This window comes from Podarcis melisellensis, assembly GCF_964234715.1.
Source record: "Podarcis melisellensis genome assembly, chromosome: 1".
Taxonomy (NCBI): Eukaryota; Metazoa; Chordata; class Lepidosauria; order Squamata; family Lacertidae; genus Podarcis; species Podarcis melisellensis.
This window is the reverse complement of record NC_138528.1, coordinates 124801233-124823900: the sequence shown is the minus strand read 5'-3', so window position 1 is coordinate 124823900 and position 22668 is coordinate 124801233. Positions and strand designations below refer to the sequence as shown.

The following is a 22668-nucleotide window of genomic DNA, read 5'->3' as shown; positions in this document are numbered from 1 at the left end:
CAAAGCGGCTAACATTCTCCTTTCCCTTCCTCCCCCATAACAAACACTCTGTGAGGTGAGTGGGGCTGAGAGACTTCAAAGAAGTGTGACTAGCCCAAGGTCACCCAGCAGCTGCATGTGGAGGAGCGGGGAAGCGAACCCGGTTCCCCAGATTACGACTCCACCACTTATAACCGCTACACCACACTGGCTCTAGCCCTCCTGCCATCATTGCTAAAGGGACTTTGTATATTAGTTGAAGAGAGATAAAAACTCCTCTCAGCATACTGTCAGGTGTGCATTTACCATGCTGAGATTGGGTATTAGCATGTGTGGTACTCCTCACCACGAACACAAGGGCATGGTAAAATATCTCACTTCTGCTTCTATGTTCTTCTGGAACTGTCTCAGTAAGAAGAGAAGAAGAAGAGTTTGGATTTGATATCCCGCCTTTCACTCCCTTTAAGGAGTCTCAAAGCGGCTAACATTCTCCTTTTCCTTCCTCCCCCACAACAAACACTCTGTGAGGTGAGTGGGGCTGAGAGACTTCAGAAAAGTGTGACTGACCCAAGGTCACCCAGCAGCTGCAGGTGGAGGAGCGGGGAAGCGAACCCAGTTCCCCAGATTACGTGGCTACCGCTCTTAACCACTACACCACACTGGCTCACTGGTAAGAGAGAGGGAAGAATCTCCCTATCTACTCTGATAGGGGCTCAAGTCCAATTCAAGTCTAGAAATTGGTGGTATCAGTTGGCTTGGGGGTAGGGATCTAGGTTCCACACACCCCACTTCTGTGTCAGCCTTGAAAGTCAAGGAAAGTTCTTCCTTTTATTATGCTTGCAAATTTACTTTTTATGTAAAGGTAAAGGTAAAGGGTGGCACTGTGGGTAAAACCTCAGCGCCTAGGACTTGCCGATCGCATGGTTGGCGGTTCGAATCCCTGCGGCGGGGTGCGCTCCCGTCGTTCGGTCCCAGCGCCTGCCAACCTAGCAGTTTGAAAGCATCCCCGGGTGCAAGTAGATAAATAGGGACTGCTTACTAGCGGGAAGGTAAACGGCGTTCCGTGTGCTGCACTGGCTCGCCAGATGCAGCTTGTCACACTGGCAATGTGACCCGGACGTGTCTCCGGACAGCGCTGGCTCCTGGCCTATAGAGTGAGATGAGCGCACAACCCTAGAGTCTGCCAAGACTGGCCTGTACGGGCAGGGGTACCTTTACCTTTTACCTAAAGGTAAAGGGACCCCTGACCATTAGGTCCAGTCGTGACCGACTCTGGGGTTGCGGCACTCATCTCGCTTTATTGACCGAGGGAGCCAGCGTACAGCTTCCGGGTCATGTGGCCAGCATGACTAAGCCACTTCTGGCGAACCAGAGCAGCGCACGGAAATGCCGTTTACCTTCCCGCCGGAGTGATACCTATTTATCTACTTGCACCTTGATGTGCTTTTGAACTGCTAGGTTGGCAGGAGCAGACCCGAGCAACAGGAGCTCACCCCGTCGCGGAGATTCGAACTGCCAACCTTCTGATCAGCAAGTCCTAGGCTCTGTGGTTTAACCCACAGCACCACCCGCGTACCATGAACACAAGGGCATGGTAAAATATCTCACTTCTGCTTCTATGTTCTTCTGGACCTGTCTCAGTAAGAAAAAGGGAAGAATCTCCCTATCTACTCTGATAGGGGCTCAAGTCCAATTCAAGTCTAGAAATTGGTGGTATCAGTTGGATTGGGGGTAGGGATCTAGGTTCCACACACCCCACTTCTGTGTCAGCCTTGAAAGTCAAGGAAAGTTCTTCCTTTTATTATGCTTGCAAATTTAATTTTTATGTAGTTCAAGTGATTTATAATGATGGTCTCAAAAAGTGCTCTTATTGCACCTTGCCAACGTTCTGTATATGCTTGAAAGGGGAAGATTGCTATTCTCAGTGTGATTTACAGCATCTCCACAGCTGGCTCTCACCAGATATCCACATCAGCAGAATAGTCAGTGGCTCCCAGCAGCACATCAGGGGGTCGGTACCCCAATGTCACCACTTCAGCAGAGTATGTTTGACTGGGAAGGGACTTGGCACGAGCAAGACCTGCCAAGAAACAAGTCATTTAAAACCATGCATGAAATTATAATTCCAATACACTCTCTATAGCAATAATAATAATAATAATAATAATAATAATAATAATAATTTATTTATACCCCACCCTCCCCAGCCAAGACTGCTAACAACCAATAATAAAAACAAGGCGGCTAACAACCAATAATAAAAACAAGTTGATTAAAATACAATTTAAAAAATTAAGATACAACATTAAAACAATTAGGGAGCAATCTCTTCATAGGAGGAGAAAGGAAAAAGAAAGAGGGGGGGGGCCCCGCGGAAAGAGATCAGATCCCGCAGGGCCCTGGTCTCAAGAGACAGAGCGTTCCACCAGGCCGGAGCCAGTGTTGAGAAGGCCCTGGTTCTGGTTGAGGCTAATCTAACTTCCTTAGAGCCCGGGACCTCTAGGGTATTGCTATATATGGGCCTTAAGGTCCTCCGGGGGGCATACCAGGAGAGGCGGTCCCGTAGGTATGAGGGTCCTGGGCTGTGAAGGGCTTTAAAGGTCAAAGCCAGCACCTTAAATCTCACCCTGTACTCAACCGAGAGTCAGTGGAGCTGGAAAAGCACTGGGTGAATATGCTCCCATGGCAGAGACCCCGTGAGGAGCCTCGCTGCAGCATTCTGCACCCTCTGGAGTTTCTGGGACAGCTTCAAGGGCAGCCCCGCGTAGAGCGAATTACAGTAGTCACGCCTGGCCTATCACAGCCATTTCTATCAAGGTTAGGCTGCAATCCTAAGCGATGTGCAATCCTGTCAATTTTGGTTTCTCTCAGTTTCTAATTATTCAAATTCAGTTCCACATCAGCTTGCAGAATTTTTGAAAAATCATTCATCAGCAATTTAGTACTAACTTCTAATGTTTTACCATGTAATTTTGCCTAATAAACACATTTAATAGTGTGATTTTCCCTAATGCAATGCATTTCTGTATGTTATTTTCACTCATATATACATTTAATGCACACTTTACCCCAGTACATGCCTTTTTATGGAAGTCACTTAGTGGGAGAATTGCATTGCAAAATTCAGAGAAATGTGAATTCTGAAGGATGACTGTTTCGGTTCACACATTTTTTCAGAAAGTGAAAATTAGGTAGGTTAGCCTTTAAATGCAAATAGAGCCAAATTTCTCCTGCATTCCTACCTGGAGATAAGCCCCAGTAAATTAAAAAACAACTACAACACTTTGTTACTTCTTAATAGACAAGATTAGGATTTTCGCCTTTATGAAGTTTTCTTTTACAATTAACTGCAACATCAACCCATTACTATTATTTCGCATCTTTTTGATGTGAATGATATCAAATGAGTTCCCAGTATGGATAGCCTTGAACATACAGCCACTTTTTGGTGGCTTTTCAGTTTCTGAATAACCTAGAGGCCCAAATAACTAAACTCTCAGTATCTTACACTTATTGGCCGAAGTCATCACTGTATTCACATCGTGATGAGAAACCTGTAGATTCTCCTCTGCAGCAAGTTTGAGCATAAGCCTAATTCCTGCTGATTTATTGTCCAAGGTTGTTCCAAGGGATCAACACTGTACCTGTGATGGCCTGGGAATCAGATTCAGAGGCTGAACCTGAGGAATCCCAGCCTGCACAGGAGTCCCCGCCTCCAGGGCCAGCTGAGCCGGGGCTGGGGCTTGAACCTGAAGGGCCCTCACCTGTGCCGGATCCTCAGGAGCAGACACCAGCGGAATCCGCTCTGGCTCTGGAGGTGATCGAAGACCCCTTGCGCAAGCACCTCTCTCAGCCCTGTCAGGGGAAGGTGAGGTTGCCTCTGGGTCTAGTAACCCTCCAGCCTCTCGGAGCTGCAGAGGCTCAGGGCAGAGAGGCGGAGGAAACTAAGTTCTCGCAGGAGGAGTGCTCACCTTCAGGCCAGGAGAGGCGAGTCACCTGTGGACCGGGGCCGCCCTATGCCTCAGAGGAGATAAAGGCCAGCCAGCCCAGTCCCAGGGTGTGGGAGCAACATCATTGGTAACCTGTTCCTGCCAGCACCCTGACCTGCTCTCCTGCCAGAGTTCCTGACCACGCCCGACTCCTCGCTTTGGACCTCACTTCACCCCTGACGGACAGCCTCCATACCCTCGACCTAGGACCGGAGTCAGACCACGCCGCACGGTAACCACCCCCCCGGGACCAGCACAGTACCTATGTACAGAAACTGGGTTTGTACTGAGATTGTTCTGACACACCGCCCAGTGGTGTTCACAGAGGGGGGAGGATGTTAGATTTCTGTAAACACCACTGTGCAGTTTTTGGAGTCACAAGACTCTGTTGACATTCCAGACCGTTGGAAGTCTCATTGGAGATGGGAGATGGATGTTGAGGTTACTGGTTTCCTGTTTCTTTTGTTCCCTGTTGTTCTCTGTCTCTCACAGAGAGCAGACAAATGTTCTTTTCTGTCCTGCATTATTGTTGTTGTTTAGTCGTGTCTGACTCTTCGTGACCCCATGGACCAGAGCACCCCAGGCACTTCTGTCTTCCACTGCCTTCCGAAGTTGGGTCACACTCATGCTGGTAGCTTCGAGAACACTATCCAACCATCTCGTCCTCTGTCACCCCCTTCTCCTTGTGCCCTCCATATTTCCCAATATCAGGGTATTTTCCAGGGAGTCTTCTCTTCTCATGAGGTGGCCAAATTATTGAAGCCTCAGCTTCAGGATCTGTCCTTCCAGTGAGCACTCAGGGCTGATTTCCTTAAGAATGGATAGATTTGATGTTCTTGCAGTCCATGGGACTCTCAAGAGTCTCCTGCAGCACCATAATTCAAAAGCATCAGTTCTTCAGCAATCAGCCTTCTTTATGGTCCAGCTCTCACTTCCATACATCACTACTGGGAAAACCATAGCTTTAACTATACGGACCTTTGTTGGCATAGTTAGAAATAAAAGCAGCAATGTAGCACATATTTCTGTCTCCTTCTGCTGTCTGGGTACTCTGTGTAATGGGGAGCGTGCCTGAAGCCTCATTCAAAGGCTTAGGTCGTTAATCACCTTTGGAGGAGAGCCTAGATGGACTCCGAAGATACGACGAGGAGGAGAGCCATTTCAGCTCGGTTGTATGGAGGTTCCAACAGCTAACTCATCTACTGTGGATTTTGGAAATAAAATGGTTTGTCTGTTTGATCACTAGGCGTTCAGCCGCCCCTTGAGATATCATCGCCAAAGGGTTCCCAAAATGAGGGCAGCAGCCTTCATCAACATTTGGATACAAGGCGCCATTTTGAATTAAAATGGCGAACCAAAACATGACTTTGGTGTGACTTCACCCAATTGTTAGCGTGACGGGTCCAAGCTTACAAATTACAACATCTATTTTAAAATCACTGGGTTGGGGGGGGGGTTCTTCAAATTCCTGGGCAGAACTTCCCACTAGTGTCAATATAAAGTGAGCAGCCAACCCCAACTCCTCAATTCAGCTTAAGTCAAAGCACTTGGATTTAAGATAATTTCCCCCAGTAGCTTCATGGGCATTAAAGTAGATTATTTCCGAGTGCTGCCACTTAATTGGTTCATTACCGGGAGTTTAAGTGCCCAATGTTATGGTTCAGTTTGAACATTCTGGATGTCTCTGAGCCATTTTAATAGAGAAGGACATTACATGAAGGGGCCTTAAAGTGTACATAATTGCCACAGCAGTACAAAGAGCCCAAGGGTCTCTGTACATGGAACAGCAGACTCATTTAACTCTTATTAGTTAGGGAGCTAAATTTATTACATTTATTTTATGCTACTTTCCTACAAGTGTAGATTTTACATTAATGCCCTCTCCAGAAACCAACTCGTCCCTGTGCAAAGATGGAAACCCAAGATGCAAGGCCAGCTATGAAAATGTAGCCAAACAGATGCCAATGAAATAAATAATTGCAATAAATGAAACAAGCAATTGCAAGAACACGCACACAAGATGTGTCATGTCTGTGTGAGTTAAAGTCAACTGTTTTCACCAAGGGCTATTCCATACATACAAAAAGGCAATTTTTAACCTTAGTATTGAAAGCAATGCTGATGGCTGTACAATATGCCCTGCCAATGAACTATGGATCTCTGTCCCTTACTTTTAATTTTCAACTGTTGGCAGGTATGCGTTCCCTATGGAGCTGGAGAGAATTCTCATTTGAAGTCAATTGGTTTCATCCAGGGATATAAATTTATAAATTCTTTGTTTATTTTATGTTATACGTAGGAGAGGGATAATGACAAAAGACACTGTACAGCAATGTGCTCCTCCAAAAGATCAGTGAAAGCAAAAAAAACCTGTCAAAGATGGGAAAGCTGGCCTTTGCCAGAAGAAGTGTGCATGCACACGAAAGCTCATACCAAGAACTGACTTAGTTGGTCTTTAAGGTGCTACTGGAAGGATTTTTTTTTGTTTTGACTTTGCCAGAAGGTCAGGCTATTGTCCAGCAGTCTGACTATGATGGCTTACCAAAATCAGCTAGCTTAAGCTCTCCCAGGCAACTGAGGAGGAGGTTCTGAGGTTTCAGGTCCCGGTGAAGGATGCAGTGTTCGTGGATGAAAGCCAAGGCTCGCAGAAGCTGGAACATAAAGAGCTGGCAGACAGAAACAGGACATAATTGGTTCATGACTGATCAGTTTTACTGCGGCATTTCAAGCAAAAGAATAAACCCTTGATAGAAAAGTAAGCAAATACAGTGGTACAGTTACATATGCTTCGGGTTACATACGCTTCAGGTTACAGACTCTGCTAACCCAGAAATATTACCTCGGATTAAGAACTTTGTTTCAGGATGAGAACAGAAATCGTGCAGCAGCAGTGCAGCGGCAGCAGGAGGTCCCATTAGCTAAAGTGGTGCTTCAGGTTAAGAACAGTTTCAGGTTAAGAACGGACCTCCGGAACGAATTAAGTACTTAACCCGAGGTACCACTGTACATAAAACCCTTGAAAGCTACTTATAATCAACAGCACAGGCTGAGGCAATAGACTATTATGGGGTACTTTGCTTCAGAGCAAATCAAATTATTTACGTTTGGTACCAATGGACATACCTGTCTACAGTTTCAAAAAAAAACATTTCAAGGTCTCACTTATTGCAAGACCTCTGCAAGATAGGTACAGCTGCAAGAGAGAGACTTGCTAAATGAGCTTTGTAGTTGTATTTATGTATGAATGGAACTGAAGAAGAAGAAGAAGAAGAAGAAGAAGAAGAAGAAGAAGAAGAAGAAGAAGAAGAAGAAGAAGAAACCAAACCTCTTTTTATTGCAACTGATAATTTTTGAGCACCCATGCATGGGCTTAGAAGCAGGACAGAAACTGTAAAATAAATATATAGCCAACTAACCAACCAACCAACCAACCAACCAACCAACCAACCAACCAGAGATTTGAACCAAGGCTGGATCTACACAGATATTTAAAAAATGCAATGAAAATATATATACAGTAGCTCACAATGCAATTTACCATTGACTTTGGATTGCTGCGCTACAGCGCCATCTGGTGCCACATTTTTAATGTTATAATTGACCTGTGTAGCTGAGTCCCAGGTCTCCTCAGTTCAGTGAAACAATCTATCCAATAACCAGAGCTGCTCTTGGTATATGATCTATAATCCCATGTCTACTCACCTGGGAGCGCCTCCTATTGAACCCAATGGGACTTACTTCTGAGTAGACATGCATAGGATTGAACTGTTGCACACTTAAGAACAGTACATTTTTCTTCAAGAACTTACCTTAACATTATAAAGACGAAGCCCACCGGGATGCTGGGACATGTACTGTGCCAAGTCTGTGTGCTAAATAAATAGACAGGAAATGGAACTGAGGGCGGTGAACCCAATTTTCTTGGATACTTTCTGCAAAATCCATGCAACCACATGTTGTGTGCTTTGCACTAGCCTCCCGCCAGCCCCTTGTTGATGAAACTAGTAGGACATTGTATGGGGAGATGGAAACTCTCGTCCTGGAGCTTTGTGTGTGCCTTGGGGACACACAGATACCGTATTTTGCGCTCCATAAGACACACTTTTTCCCTCTTAAAAAGTAAGGGGAAATGTGAGTGTGTCTAATGGAGCAAATGGCGCTGCGCAGAGAGGGAGAGCTGTGCAGCGCCCCTTCAGCGAAGCACCTCTCTTCTGCCTTAGCTGCGGCAGCCTCTTCCAGGCAGGGGGAGCCTTCATCCCGCTGCCCTGAAGTGGCTTCACATGGCTATCCCAGAAGCCAGAACAGCCAGAGGCTATCCTAGAAGCCAGATCCCTCTTGCTGCTCTGGCTTCTGGGATTCAGAATATATTTTTTCTTGTTTTCCTCCTCCAAAAACTAGGTGCACCTTATGGTCTGGTGCGTCTTATAGAGTCAAAAATACGATGCTACACCAATTGATGCCAGTTCCTTGTACTATGCTGAGCCAAAAGAACATGATCTGAATCCATCTTTACTTTCAACACACAGCCATTTAAAAGTGTGTCAACCATGCGAGCAAGATATCACAATATAAAAAGATAAAGGGACCCCTGACCATTAGGTCCAGTCGTGGCCAACTCTGGGGCTACGGCGCTCATCTCGCTTTATTGGCCGAGGGAGCCGGCGTACAGCTTCCGGGTCATGTGGCCAGCATGACTAAGCCGCTTCTGGTGAACCAGAGCAGCGCACGGAAATGCCGTTTACCTTCCTGCCGGAGCGGCACCTATTTATCTACTTGCACTTTGATGTGCTTTCGAACTGCTAGGTTGGCTAGGAGCAGGGACCGAGCAACAGGAGCTCACCCCGTCACAGGGATTTGAACCACCGACCTTCAGATCAGCAAGACCTAGGCTCTGTGGTTTAAACCACATTGCCACCCGCGTCACAGTGCCCCCCGCGTCACAATATATAAAGTACCGTACATTAACATGGGCTGCAATACTGTCATGATGTAGGAGTCTTTTAAAAGGGCAAATTGCATCTGCTGGAGAGCGGCTGACAATCAGCGGAATGAGAACAACCAGGGAGGGGTCATTTAACCCTTTCCGCCCCTGCTGAGGTCCTGAGGAAAATCTCTCCTCTGAGCCAGTGTATGTGTACATGTCGTTCCAGTACAAATATTAGCTTCAGATGAGATGTTTCTACAGGATCTCAGCAGGGGAAGGAACATTTCCCTTCTCTGCCTTCTGCAATTTTGATAATTAAAAGCTATGTCTGGAGACAACAGAAGATTAAGATGAGAGCTAAGAAATTGATGCAGAATCCAGACACTATGGAGGCTGCTGGTAGGTGGCCCTTCTGGCTGTGGAGGTGTTGTTTGGCCTGTTCTTCTTCTTTTTAAAATACATTTTTATTAGGGTTTAGAAATAAAAATACAAAGATTATTATCAAATATCCTTTTTTTGTCCAAACTAAAATGTTAATTTAAAGGCAAAAAGAAGAAAAGAGGAGAAAGGTGAAAAGAAAGAGATAGATATAAAGGGAGAGAAATAGATCTTTTATTTATTTATTTATTTATTATTATTATTATTATTATTATTATTATTATTATACCGCTTTATATTTCTAAATAAAAATCTCAAAGTGGTTTACAGCATATTAAAACATCAATAAAACAATCCAGAATCAAGAGAGGAAGAAAGTTAAGAACTGAAGAACTTTTGATTCTTTGCCTCACTGCTATATATAAGCATTATTCATGTCATCCACTCCACATCCTAATAAAGCCACTTTCTATTGATTGTTCTCTTCAATCCTCAAATCCAAATGTCTTTATTTCTTTTTCTTTTTCATGCAAAAAGTCTGCTAATCCTTAGTAAATGTTAACAATGACTTTTCTCTGATTAAGCTTGTCAATTTCAGCACCTCAGCTAAGTCCATTAATTTTAACTGGCATTCCTCCGCTGTTGGTAATAATGAGTTTTTCCATCTTTGGGCATATAAAAGTCTTGCCATTTGTTTGGCCTGTTCTTAATGGAGGTTGCACTTCCTTCTGTAGGATTAATGCAAGAATGGGAAACCCGTGGCATTACATATGCTCCTGGACAACAGTTCTCATCATCCTTGACTATAGGCCTTGCTGGCTGGGGCTGAAGAGAGAACTAGCCAACAACATTTGAAGAATTCAGGGTCCCCACACCATGCCTGAATGAAACCCGCAAAAGGTTTGTCAGAGTATCACCAGAAGATTGTACACAGAAGGTAGGAGAATTTACATATACCTCACTGTGGGTTAAACCACAGAGCCTAGGGCTTGCCAATCGGAAGGTCGGCAGTTCAAATCCCCGTGACGGGGTGAGCTCCCATTGCTCGGTCCCTGCTCCTGCCAACCTAGCAGTTCGAAAGCACGTCAAAGTGCAAGTAGATAAATAGGTACCACTTCGGCGGGAAGGTAAACGGCGTTTCCGTGCGCTGCTCTGGTTTGCCAGAAGCGGCTTAGTCATGCTGGCCACATGACCCAGAAGCTGTACGCCAGCTCCCTCAGCCAATAAAGCGAGATGAGTGCCGCAACCCCAGAGACGGTCACGACTGGACCTAATGGTCAGGGGTCCCTTTACCTTTACAGCTTGATGACTTTACAGTGGTACCTCGGGTTAAGAACTTAATTCGTTCTCTTTTTAACCTGAAACTGTTCTTAACCTCCCTCCCATCAGATGTCAAAGAGATAAACAACTACCTGACATTCAGAAGACATCTGAAGGCAACCCTGTTTAGGGAAGTTATGTGACATTTTAGTGTATTTTTTGTCTTTGTTGGAAGCCGCCCAGAGTGGCTGGGGAAACCCAGCCAGATGGGCGGGGTACAAATAAATTATTATTATTATTATTATTATTATTATTATTATTATTATTATTATTTATTACCTGAGATACCACTTTAGCTAATGGGGCCTCCTGGTGCCGCCGCGCCGCTGCTGCACGATTTCTGTTCTCATCCTGAAGCAAAGTTCTTAACTCAAGGTACTATTTCAGGATTAGCGGAGTCTGTAACCTGTTACTTGAAGCGTCTGTAACCTGAAGCATCCGCAACCCGAGGTACCACTGTATTTCTCTGCTTGTGCTGCTTTTACAAGGATCATTACTCAAATGGTGAGGGAGGGAAAGGTTTTTGCATGTGTGCTTGTGAACGAACAAACCAGTGGTTTTATGAGTCTGTTGTCATGGCAGTTGCAAGAGTAATCAGTTCCTGCCAGCTTTTCTGCAAATGAAGCATGTTTTTAAAACACAGCTGTTACTTAAGAGAAGTTAGGGATCTGAGAAGATAACTCTCAAAGGCAATTAGGGAAAGCAAGCCAGAAACATATGTCACCACGATGGACTCTTACGCATTGCTATAAAATGCTTTGTAGCACTGCAAAAATAAGACCCAGTGTTTGTTTACTGGCTCGTGAGAAAGCTCACAAATCCTAAATAAAATCAACTCACCAAATACTCAAAGACTAATGTCAGGGTCTCCTTGGTCTGTATGATGTCATGAAGGAGCACAATATTGGCATGCTTCAAGCTCTTGAGGAGAGATGCTAAAGAAGGACACATAAATAGGGGTCAGCCTGCTGTCTGCGAGGGGGGGAAACAATTTAACAGCACAGAAAGCAAGGCAAGGTTGCCTTGTCAAATACAACTACCCAACATTCCCACACCTGGAATTTTGAGCAGGAGCTGGTCCCATTTTGCGTCCTTCTTAAACAGAAGGACTGCCTCAGAAACGATAGAACAGTTAAAATTAGAAACCTTTCCCACCATGCTTTTCTCATTAGAGGTGCACCAAGATGCCAAAACAGCCTAGATTTTGGGCTCTCTCAATGACAGCACAGGGCAAAGCCCCAGATGCTGGCATAAAAGAACACTACCCTCTCCTACTAATTTAGGGTTGTATGCGACTCTGGATATGTTCACATTGCTGCTTATTCCACATCTAGCACATTCCCACTCCTACCATATTTATGCAAATCTACGAAGGCTGATCACCGAGGAATTGATGCTTTTGAATTCTGGTGCTGGAGGAGACTCTTGAGAGTCCCATGGACTGCAAAAAGATCAAACCTATCCATTCTTAAGGAAATCAGCTCACTGAGTGCTCACTGGAAGGACAGATCCCGAAGCTGAGGCTCCACTACTTTGGCCACCTCCTGAGAAGAGAAGACTCCCTGGAAAAGACCCAGATGTTGGGAAAGATTGAGGGCACAAGGAGAAGGGGACGACAGAGGCCGAGATGGTTGGATAGTGTTCTCGAAGCTATGAACATGAGTTTGACCAAACTGCGGGAGGCAGTGGAAGACAGGAGTGCCTGGCGTGCTCTGGTCCATTGGGTCACGAAGAGTCGGACACGACTAAACGGCTAAACAACAACAAATGCGCCATCGAATCTAATGCACACCTCAATTTTCAAAACCTCAAAACCCAGAAAGCTTTTCCTGGCGAATGTAAATGTGCCATCAAACCTAATGCGCACCCTAATTTTTGCGATGTAATTTGGCCAATAAAGGTGTGCATTACATTCAAGCAAATGTGGGAATTTTTGAAGCCTTATTCACAGAATGCCACAATCTATATCAGTCCTGTAGTTTTTTGAAATATGTGGTTTTTTTTCTCAGACACATTTCAATCCCATGAGAGTAAGAGCATAATGTGAGCATACATTGACAGTCCTCGTGCAAGCACAGATGACAGAAACCATAAAGGCCATGTACATTAGGTGAAGACATCATTGCCCCCTCTCTGATGTGAACAACTCTAAAAATTTGTCATGAAACACAGCATTTCAAGCCACTTGGCCCTCCAGATGTTTTGAGAATACAATTCCCATCATCCCTGACCACTGGTCCTGCTAGCTATGGATGATGGGAGTTGTAGTCCCAAAACAGCTGGAGGGCAAAGTTTGGCCATGCCTGCACCAAGGTGTACATACCCAAGTCATACTCAAGGAAGAGCCACTAAAAGCGATGAAATTGTTAATCATCGTGATTTAAAAGTCTGTGGATTGCACTGCCTCTGTTCTGAGTATGACTTAGCTCAGTGATTCCCAGACTTGGGTCTCCAGCTGTTTATTGGACTACAACTCCCATCATCCCTGACCACTGGTCTTGCTAGCAAGGGATGATGGGAGTTGTGGTCCAAAACAGCTGGAAACCCTGAGTTTGGGAAACACTGACTTAGCTGGACAAAATCTAGTCTTTTTCATTTATCCCAATGCACAATTTCATTCAGGATGAGTTAGGAAGGGGGTGGGCAGACTTCAGACTTGTTGTGGGATCTCTATACCTTGCTTTTTCACTAGCACCCCAAGATCCACAAATGGAGACAGGTGCAAAATAGTGGTTAGGTGTCATATACCTAGAAACTGAGTGCCTCTTAGTATGTGCTCATAGTATATGCCAGAGATACATGTTCAGAACTTCAACTGAACAGATAACCCTTCCACAGTTCACACAAAAATCCACTGTAAGTCCTTTCTCCCTCCCCACAAACTTTTAAAATCACAGTAACTAAATTTAGAAAAGAAAAAGAAAACCTTTTTCAATTGTGACTATTGTTAAATCCCCCAGAGATCTAACTGTCAATCTTGATCTTTTTTTTTTTTTGCTCACCCCTATTAGGAAATGCAGAGCTGAGCGGGGGAAAGAACAAAAAATTAGGAGCACCATGAGAAATTATTTCTGCAGGACTTGCTCTTTCTAGAGGCTGGCATTAAATTGTTTATCTGCCCCTTAGAAGGGAAAATAATATGTTTCCACTGGGACTCACAGGCAGACTAAAGCAACAGTCTTAATGGAAAATTAAACAAGCTGCTTTTCGATGTTATATCAGTGGGAGCATCTAAAGGGCTGAAGGCAATAATTAAAATCTTAATCTAATGCATCAAATCAGAGACACCAAGAAACCTCCAGACATTTTGCCCAGTACAAGATCAACGAAAACAATGATGGCGGGAGGACACTCTCAAAATAGGTATTGGCACCACATCAACAAAAAGAGTAACTTTTTGCCCTTGAGTAACTTGCAATTTCGGTGGTTCGAATCCCTGTGATGACGGGGTGAGCTCCTGTTGTTCGGTCCCAGTTCTTGCCAACCTAGCAGTTCGAAAGCACATAGATAAATAGGTACCACTCCAGTGGGAAGGTAAACGGCGTTTCTGTGCGCTGCTCTGGTTTCGCCGGAAGTGGCTTAGTCATACTGGCCCCATTGCCCGTAAAAACTGTCTGCGGATGAAAGCCAGATCCCTCAGCCAGTAAAGCGAGATGAGTGCCGCAACCCCAGAGTCGTTCGTGACTGGACTGAACTGCCAGGGGTCCTTTACCTTTACCTTTTAACTTGCAATTTCTTTGGTTTCTTAGAATTCCAAAGCAGCTCCAGTCACTTCTAGTGAGAATATACCAGGGATGTTCAACAGGTCGATTGGGATCGACTGGTAGATCCCTGGGAGGTTAAGGTAGATCACGGTAGATCGCTGGTTCCTCCAGCCAGCCCTGTCCCCTCACCCCATTGTCTAGATTGCAAGAGCGGAAGCTGGAGTTTCCTCTGCGTAACAGACTGTCATTACCTATCTGTTTGTGAGTGTTTTTTTATTTTATTTTACCCAAACCCCTAAATAAACGGATATTCCCTATGACTTGACCCTCCCTCCAAAAAGTGGGTTGTTCCTCCCTAAAACGTGACATCAGGTCAACAACCTTGACCTGAAACAGATTATAATCATGTGAGTAGATTGCAGTCTCTTGGGTGTTGGACGTCCCTGGAATATACTATTGTCATTTATGCTAGGTAAAGGTAAAGGGACCCCTGACCATTAGGTCCAGTCCTGGCCGACTCTGGGGTTGCGGCGCTCATCTCACTTTATTGGCCGAGGGAGCCGGCGTACAGCTTCCGGGTCATGTGGCCAGCATGACTAAGCCGCTTCTGGTGAACCAGAGCAGCGCATGGAAACGCCATTTACCTTCCCACTGCAGCAGTACCTATTTATCTACTTGCACTTTGACGTTCTTTTGAACTGCTTGTCGCAGGGATTCAAACCGCCGACCTTCTGATGGGCAAGTCCTAGACTCTGTGGTTTAACCTACAGCCCCACCCGCATCCCATTTATGGTAGGAGCCCTCCTTAATTGTATGTCTGTGCCAGGAATTGCCAGATATAATTTCCTGCCTGAGAGACAGCAGGAAATTGTTTCCTCTCCTAAAGTCAAGGTGCATAGTACTGCTGATGAGGATTATTTAGGCACCTGAGACAGAAAATCCCACATGCATCTCTCTCTCCCCCCACACCCCAAATCAGATGCCTGAGGCAGCATGGCAATGCTAGATGAGATAGTTTGGAGGCAAGGAACTAGTACTCTGCATGTATGTAGACTCACTTTTATTAGTTCCTATATTGTAGGGCTCTTACCTTCTCTTATGGTTGTACAAGGGACTCCTTCCTCAGTCTTCAGGCTGATGACTTTCAAAGCTACTAGCTGTCCATATATCCTAAAGGGACAGAGCACAGCTGATGAAACCCTGGTCATAACAACTGGATCCACTATTTAAGGCACACAGAAAACTGCTTCAACCTAGTTCAGCCACTGGTTTAGTTCAGTCAACTGATTTAGTACCATTGACGAAGCAAGTTGTGCATTACATACTAATGCGTGTAACATTTTTTAAAAATTCTTTTTATTTAATTTGACATAAACAGAATGGTGTATTTGGTATACCTGTAACCAAAAAACAATGAATAAAATTTAAAATAATAGAAAGAGGAAAGAAAAAGAACAATCAGTGTCAGGGAAATATGATGCTGTTGTGTTGCCATTAATTAAAAGTTGTTTTACTCTTTTGTAGAGTTTTGCAGGAGGTCCACATTTCTCATACCAGTTTCCAATTATTATTGCAAAAGAAGTCATGGAAACTCAACAACATTTTAATGCAAATTTCTTCTAACAGAAACATTTTTCTGCAAAGCAATTTTGTTTAATATTCTTCATTTTTGCAAGCTACCTCTACTGATAGATGCACTGAAAGTGCAAATTTTGAAGGACGGCTGCATTTTGGTTCATGTATTATTTCAGAAAGTGTGATTTAGGTTGGTTGGCCTTTAAATGCGAATTGAATCAAACTTCTCCCGCAATCCAATGTTCTGCGATTTTGGAGAATACAGGATAAAAAACTTTCCCCTGTTCTCCACATTGTGGTAATATAGTATTATATGACATGTAGTTTTACAGACACATGAAACAGTACCTGCATGGAGCACCCATTGCTTTTAATGGTTGCCCAATATATTTATATGTGCTTTAATAACATACATCCACAGTTTTCCAGCAGGGAAGCAGTGGAGTTAAACAGTGATTCTGTTAGGTAATGTTACAGCCTGATCTTAATGGTCTTATTTGTTGTTGTTGTTTAGTCATTTAGTCGTGTCCGACTCTTCGTGACCCCATGGACCAGAGCACGCCAGGCACTTCTGTCTTCCACTGCCTCCCGCAGTTTGGTCAAACTCATGCTGGTAGCTTCGAGAATACTGTCCAACCATCTCGTCCTCTGTCGTCCCCTTCTCCTTGTGCCCTCAATCTTTCCCAACATCAGGGTCTTTTCCAGGGAGTCTTCTCTTCTCATGAGGTGGCCAATGTATTGGAGCCTTAGCTTCAGGATCTGTCCTTCCAGTGAGCACTCAGGGCTGATTTCCTTCAGAATGGATCAGTTTGATCTTCTTGCAGTCCATGGGACTCTCAAGAGTCTCCTCCAGCACCATAATTCAAAAGCATCAATTCTTTGGCGATCAGCCTTCTTTATGGTCCAGCTTTCACTTCCATACATCACTACTGGGAAAACCATAGCTTTTACTATACGGACCTTTGTTGGCAAGGTGATGTCTCTACTTTATTATTATTATTATTATTTGTAGAGGGTGAGAATTCTCCATATGGTCATGTGCATTACTTCCTTTAATTCAAAATATATGTCATCAGCCCTGCTGCAATTGCCATGTGTGTGTGTGTGTGTGTGTGTGTGTGTGTGTGTGTGTGGACTTTTGCTCCAAAGCATTGCCCTGATGGCCCAGCTGGTACACCTTTGTCTATGTGCCACCTTCAACTCACAAACAAATCTTCCCTCCCAGTGTCTGCAGTTGAAACATGTCCTCTAATCCAGGTCAGGCAAACTTTGCCGTACGCATCATATTCAGATAATTGTGTAAGAAAACTTTTAAAAAAAATATTACAAAAATAAAATAAACATTCAGAAAACATTTTGCAAATGTTTAAAAAGGTAATGTGACCCCTGACCATTAGGTCCAGTTGTGGCTGACTCTGGGGTTGTGGCGCTCATCTTGCTTTATTGGCCGAGGGAGCCGGTGTACAGCTTCCGGGTCATGTGGCCAGCATGACTAAGCCGCTTCTGGCGAACCAGAGCAGTGCACAGAAACGCCGTTTACCTTCCCGCCGGAGCGGTCCCTATTTATCTACTTGCACTTTGATGTGCTTTCAAACTGCTAGGTTGGCAGGAGCAGGGACCGAGCAACGGGAGCTCACCCCATCACAGGGATTCGAACCGCCGACCTTCTGATCGGCAAGTCCTAGGCTCTGTGGTTTAACCCACAGCGCCACCCGTGTCAAATGTTTACAAATGCCTAAAATTAGACCCAAAACCACTTATCTTCAGTATGACTATTTCAAGCTACCTTTTTTATAGCCTAGAACAGACGCACAAATGTCAGACTTTTCATTTCCTCTGCAAACATTTTCTTTGCATTCTGGAATGTTTCTTGGAATGCTTCATCTATCATGTGATGCTTAAGTTGATGGTGCTCAATTAATCTGATACATTTTAATCATTATAGGTTCAACTAATGCAAGAGTACCCAAGGTTTACCCTGTAAATACCACTCACCTGCTGATTCCTTTGTATACTGTGGAATGAGAACTCCCACTCAGCTTTTCCAGATTCAGGTAGGATGAAGCATTTCCAAACGGGAGACCTCTTCTTTGCTTAGATGAGGGTGAGGACAGAGAAAGCCTGTATTCAATACTAGATTTAACCAAGGAGTTTCAAACCCAGCAGAAACACAGGCTATATTGTCAATGAATGGAAAACGGATGATACTTATTACTGGATGAATTTGGTATGGTATTGAAGTGAACACGCTTTTGAAGTTACCCAAAATTATTCATCAGACAAACTGGATAAGCAGCTGATCTTCAGCTGATTAAATGATGTGGAACAATCCACAGCTGTTCGTTTCCAAAAAGAGAGGTGATGGGATTCAAGATGGCCGGGAACGAACACAGTCTGACTTGCATGTCACCAACAAGTGACAGTAAGAGCTGTTTGACAGTGGAATGGTTTGTCTCGGGAGGTTGTGGACTGTCCTTTCTTGGAGGTTTTTAGCAGAGGTTGGATGGCCATTTTCCATTGATGCTTTAGTTGAGATTCCTGCATTGCAGGGGGCTGGACTGGATGACCTTTGGGGTCCCATCCAACTCTACATTTCTATGATTCTGTGATCATCATTGGCTCATCTATTACATTTTTTGTCAAATATATTTACAATGGGTTGGACTGCACATTTAAACGCATAAAGGTAAAGGTAAAGGGACCCCTGACCATTAGGTCAAGTCGTGACCAACTCTGGGGTTGCGGCGCTCGTCTTGCTTTATTGGCCAAGGGAGCCGGCGTACAGCTTCCAGGTCATGTAGCCAGCATGACTAAGCCGCTTCTGGCGAACCAGAGCAGCGCACGGAAATGCCGTTTACCTTCCCGCCAGAGTGGTACCTATTTATCTACTTGCACTTTGACGTGCTTTCAAACTGCTAGGTTGGCTAGGAGCAGGGACCGAGCAATGGGAGCTCACCCCATTGTGGGGATTTGAACCAGTGACCTTCTGATCGGCAATACCTAGGCTCTGTGGTTTAACCCACAGCGCCACCCGCGTCCCTTACCTTTACCTTTAAACGCATAAAGTAAAGGTAAAGGGACCCCTGACCATTAGGTCCAGTCGTGACCGACTCTGGGGTTGCGGCGCTCATCTTGCTTTATTGGCCGAGGAAGCCGGCGTACAGCTTCCGGGTCATGTGGCCAGCATGACTAAGCCGCTTCTGGAGAACCAGAGCAATGCACGGAAACGCTGTTTACCTTCCCACCTGAGTGGTACCTATTTATCTACTTGCACTTTGATGTGCTTTCGAACTGCTAGGTTGGCAGGAGCAGGGACCGAGCAATGGGAGCTCACCCCGTGGCGGGGATTCGAACCACCGACCTTCTGATTGGCAAGTCCTAGGCTCTGTGGTTTAACCCACAGCGCCACCCGCATCCCTTACCTTTACCTTTAAACGCATACATGACGATAAATGCCTTTTATTAATCACTTTATGCAAGCTTACCCACTGGAACCTCGCAGCAAAATCCAGCTCCTGAGAAGGATCACTGAGACGGCGTTGCCGTCGTCTTCCAGCTTTTTGGACCGGAAGTGTCTGGAACCACTGTGGCTGTGTTGAATCCATTGGCTTTGGCATCTTGTCTGGCTGTCTCGCCTGGCCAAGGCAAAAAGGCAAGAGATAAGGCACCCAAATATAAATATTCTTGCCCACATCTTTCTTTTCTTCACAATTTCTTACACTGGTGCTGTGTGCATACGTGGTTATGTTGAGTAGAATGCACGTAAGTTGACGGTTATTAGTCAAGCCAATGAATTTGCATTATCTTGCTTTCCTTCATGCTTGTTTTGTAACACAGTTACATAGGGTTATTGCTATTGGAAGTCCTACTCAGAGTAGAGCCATTAAAAATGATTACTAACCCTAACCACTTTGAGGGGTTTTTATAATATAAACAGATGGTATTTAAAAATGTGAAAGAAATAAACTTGGATCAATTCATTTTAATGGGTGTACCGTGAGACTCTACTCCAGAGATTTCCGTATACATCCCATAGAAAATATGACCCCTTTTTCCTTCTCCCTTATATGTAACTCCAAAGCCTGGCTGGAATACCACTTACCTTCAAAACACAATCTGCTCCATTAGGCTGAATAGTGTCTTGCGATGAGTCTTCTATCTCTTCATGGCAACATCTGCAATTAGACTTGAAAGCATTTCCGCATAGTACCTCTCCCATGTTCTCCTGTCTTCCGACGGTTTGATTTTATTCCTTTCTCTTGTTATCTGTTTCCCCTTCAGTTTGCCAGAGCTTGGAAAGGCATGAATGTTCATATGACTTGCATAAGGTCTCCGCCACAATTGGTCTCATGACTTCAGAAACCCTTTTTCTCCCACCTACCACCCAGTTTGTCAAATTCATTCTTTGTGCAGCTCTCTTGATTTAATAAACATGGCTTCTGAAAGCGGGCATGCTCAGGTAATTTCCAGGTGATCTACTTATTATTGATCTGTTTGCAACAAAATTAAACACCAGCTATTTATTAAGCATTTGTGTTTGTCAACATGTCAAAGCAAGTGTTGTCCCACATTTTCTATTGCATTTTCCTGTTACAGTGGTACTTCTGGTTACATATTTAATTCGTTCCGGAGGTCCGTTCTTAACCTGAAACTGTTCTTAACCAGAAGCACCACTTTAGCTAATGGGGCTTCCTGCTGCCGCCGTGCCGCCGGAGCACAATTTCTGTTCTCATCCTGAAGCAAAGTTCTTAACCCAGGGTAATATTTCTGGGTTAGCAGAGTCTGTAACCTGAAGCGTATGTAACCTGAAGCGTCTGTAACCCGAGGTACCACTGTAAAGCCATTATTTGAAATCTGTAGTCTTTCAAATGCTGCAGTGTATAAATGTGTACAAAAATGCATACACTTGAGTGAAGTGTGTATAAAAATGCATATATTTGTGAAAATAACACATAATGCACTTTTTAATTGGGGGGAAACCATTTTGCAACAATGTGTATATTGGCTAGAATTTCATACAAAAAATGTGTATTTTAGGAGAGACTCATACTAAAATGCTGATGAATTTTCACAAAGCTTTTTTTTTTTAAAAAAAGGAATATTGCACTTAAAGAGGATGGATGGCGGCTAACTGATTGAGGTTGAATCCTGACAAGAGAGAAGTACTGTTTTGGGGGGACAGGGGGCGGGTGGGTGTGGAGGACTCCCTGGTCCTGAATGGGGTAACTGTGCCCGTGAAGGACCAGGTGCGCAGCCTGGGAGTCATTTTGGACTCACAGCTGTCCATGGAAGTGCAGGTCAATTCTGTGTCCAGGGCGGCTGTTTATCAGCTCCATCTGTTACGCGGGCTGGGACCCTACCTGCCTGCAGATTGCCTCGCCAGAGTGGTGCATGCTCTGGTTATCTCCCGCTTGGACTACTGCAATGCGCTCTATGTGGGGCTACCTTTGAAGGTGACCCGGAAACTGCAATTAATCCAGAATGCGGCAGCTAGACTGGTGACTGGGAGTGGCGCCGGGACCACATAACACTGGCCCTGACAGATCTGCATTGGCTCCCAGTACGTTTCCGAGCACAATTCAAAGTGTTGGTGCTGACCTTTAAAGCCCTAAACAGCCTCGGTCCTGTATACCCGAAGGAGCATCTCCACCCCCATCGTTCAGCCCGGACACTGAGGTCCAGCACCGAGGGCCTTCTGCTGGTTCCCTCATTGCGAGAAGTGAGGTTATAGGGAACCAGACAGAGGGCCTTCTTGGTAGTGGCACCCGCCCTGTGGAACACCCTCCCTTCAGATGTGAAGGAAATAAGCAGCTATCTTCTTTTTAAAAGACATCTGAAGGCAGCCTTGTTTAGGGAATTTTTTTATATTTAATGCTGTATTGTTTTTAACACTTGATTGGAAGCTGCCCAGAGTGGCTGGGGAAACTCAGCCAGATGGGTGGGGTATAAAAAATAAATTATTATTATTATTATTATTATTATTATTATTATTATTATTATTATTATTATTAGTTGTTGTTGTTGTTGTTGTTGTTGTTGTTGTTGTTGTTGTTGTTAATATACAAGTAAACACCAAATGGTGATGGTGAACCTTATGGAAAATTCAATGTATTTTTAAAAACTTTTTTTAAAAAAGATATTCAGAACTTTTTATTTTTATGTGTATGTAGATTCCACACAGGATAGCACTTGAATTTATTGTGGTTCACTACCTGCCAGAGACAGTGAACGATCCTTTGGCCTACTCGATAGCCTGAAGCCACGTGTGCTAGGACCTAGGTTAGGTTACCCACAAGCTGCTGTCTTGCATACTGACCAAAATCCCAAGTGAGAGGGTGTTTTTGAAGATGGGTAGTTATAATTTCACCTATCACAACCACTTAAGACGCTGAGTTGGTGGAGCAGGTGGTGTTTTTAAAAGTCAGTCACCTGCTGCTGGGATTCCCCAAACTCGGTTTCTGAGTCAGTGCCAGCTTCACACTCCTGGCTTACTGCACCCTTTGTTTAAAGTTAGTTTTAAATCTGGGCTTCTTCAAAGCAGTGCCTCAACTCTGACTGCTTCAATGGTTTTCAACTCTGAACTCAGGACTCTTTGGTGTTCAGCACAGTGCCCAGGTGGGTTCTGCGGCCAGCTTTCTTTCCCCTGCTTCAGGGGGTTGGGTAAGGTAAAGAACCTCTGGACGATTAAGCCCAGTCAAAGGCGACTATGGGGTTGCGGTGCTCATCTCGCTTTCAGGTCGAGGGAGCCGGCATTTGTCCACAGACAGCTTTCCTACTGATACGGAAGGGGGGGCATGTC

General features: G+C 44.6%; 1 protein-coding gene across 1 annotated transcript in view; it reads right to left on the bottom strand.

The window, feature by feature from the left end:
- Nucleotides 1-20479, bottom strand: part of CDK15 (cyclin dependent kinase 15) — a 73685-nt gene extending 53206 nt beyond the window's left edge. Inside the window, 9 exon segments of the mRNA XM_081890096.1 lie at nt 1939-2059; nt 6511-6634; nt 7778-7840; nt 11431-11525; nt 15385-15464; nt 17865-17962; nt 19355-19504; nt 19972-20097; nt 20100-20479. Of these exon segments, the coding sequence (XP_081746222.1) occupies nt 1939-2059; nt 6511-6634; nt 7778-7840; nt 11431-11525; nt 15385-15464; nt 17865-17962; nt 19355-19504; nt 19972-20097; nt 20100-20183 (941 nt within the window). The 5' untranslated portion in view covers nt 20184-20479.
- Between the last annotated feature and the right edge of the window lie 2189 nt (nt 20480-22668).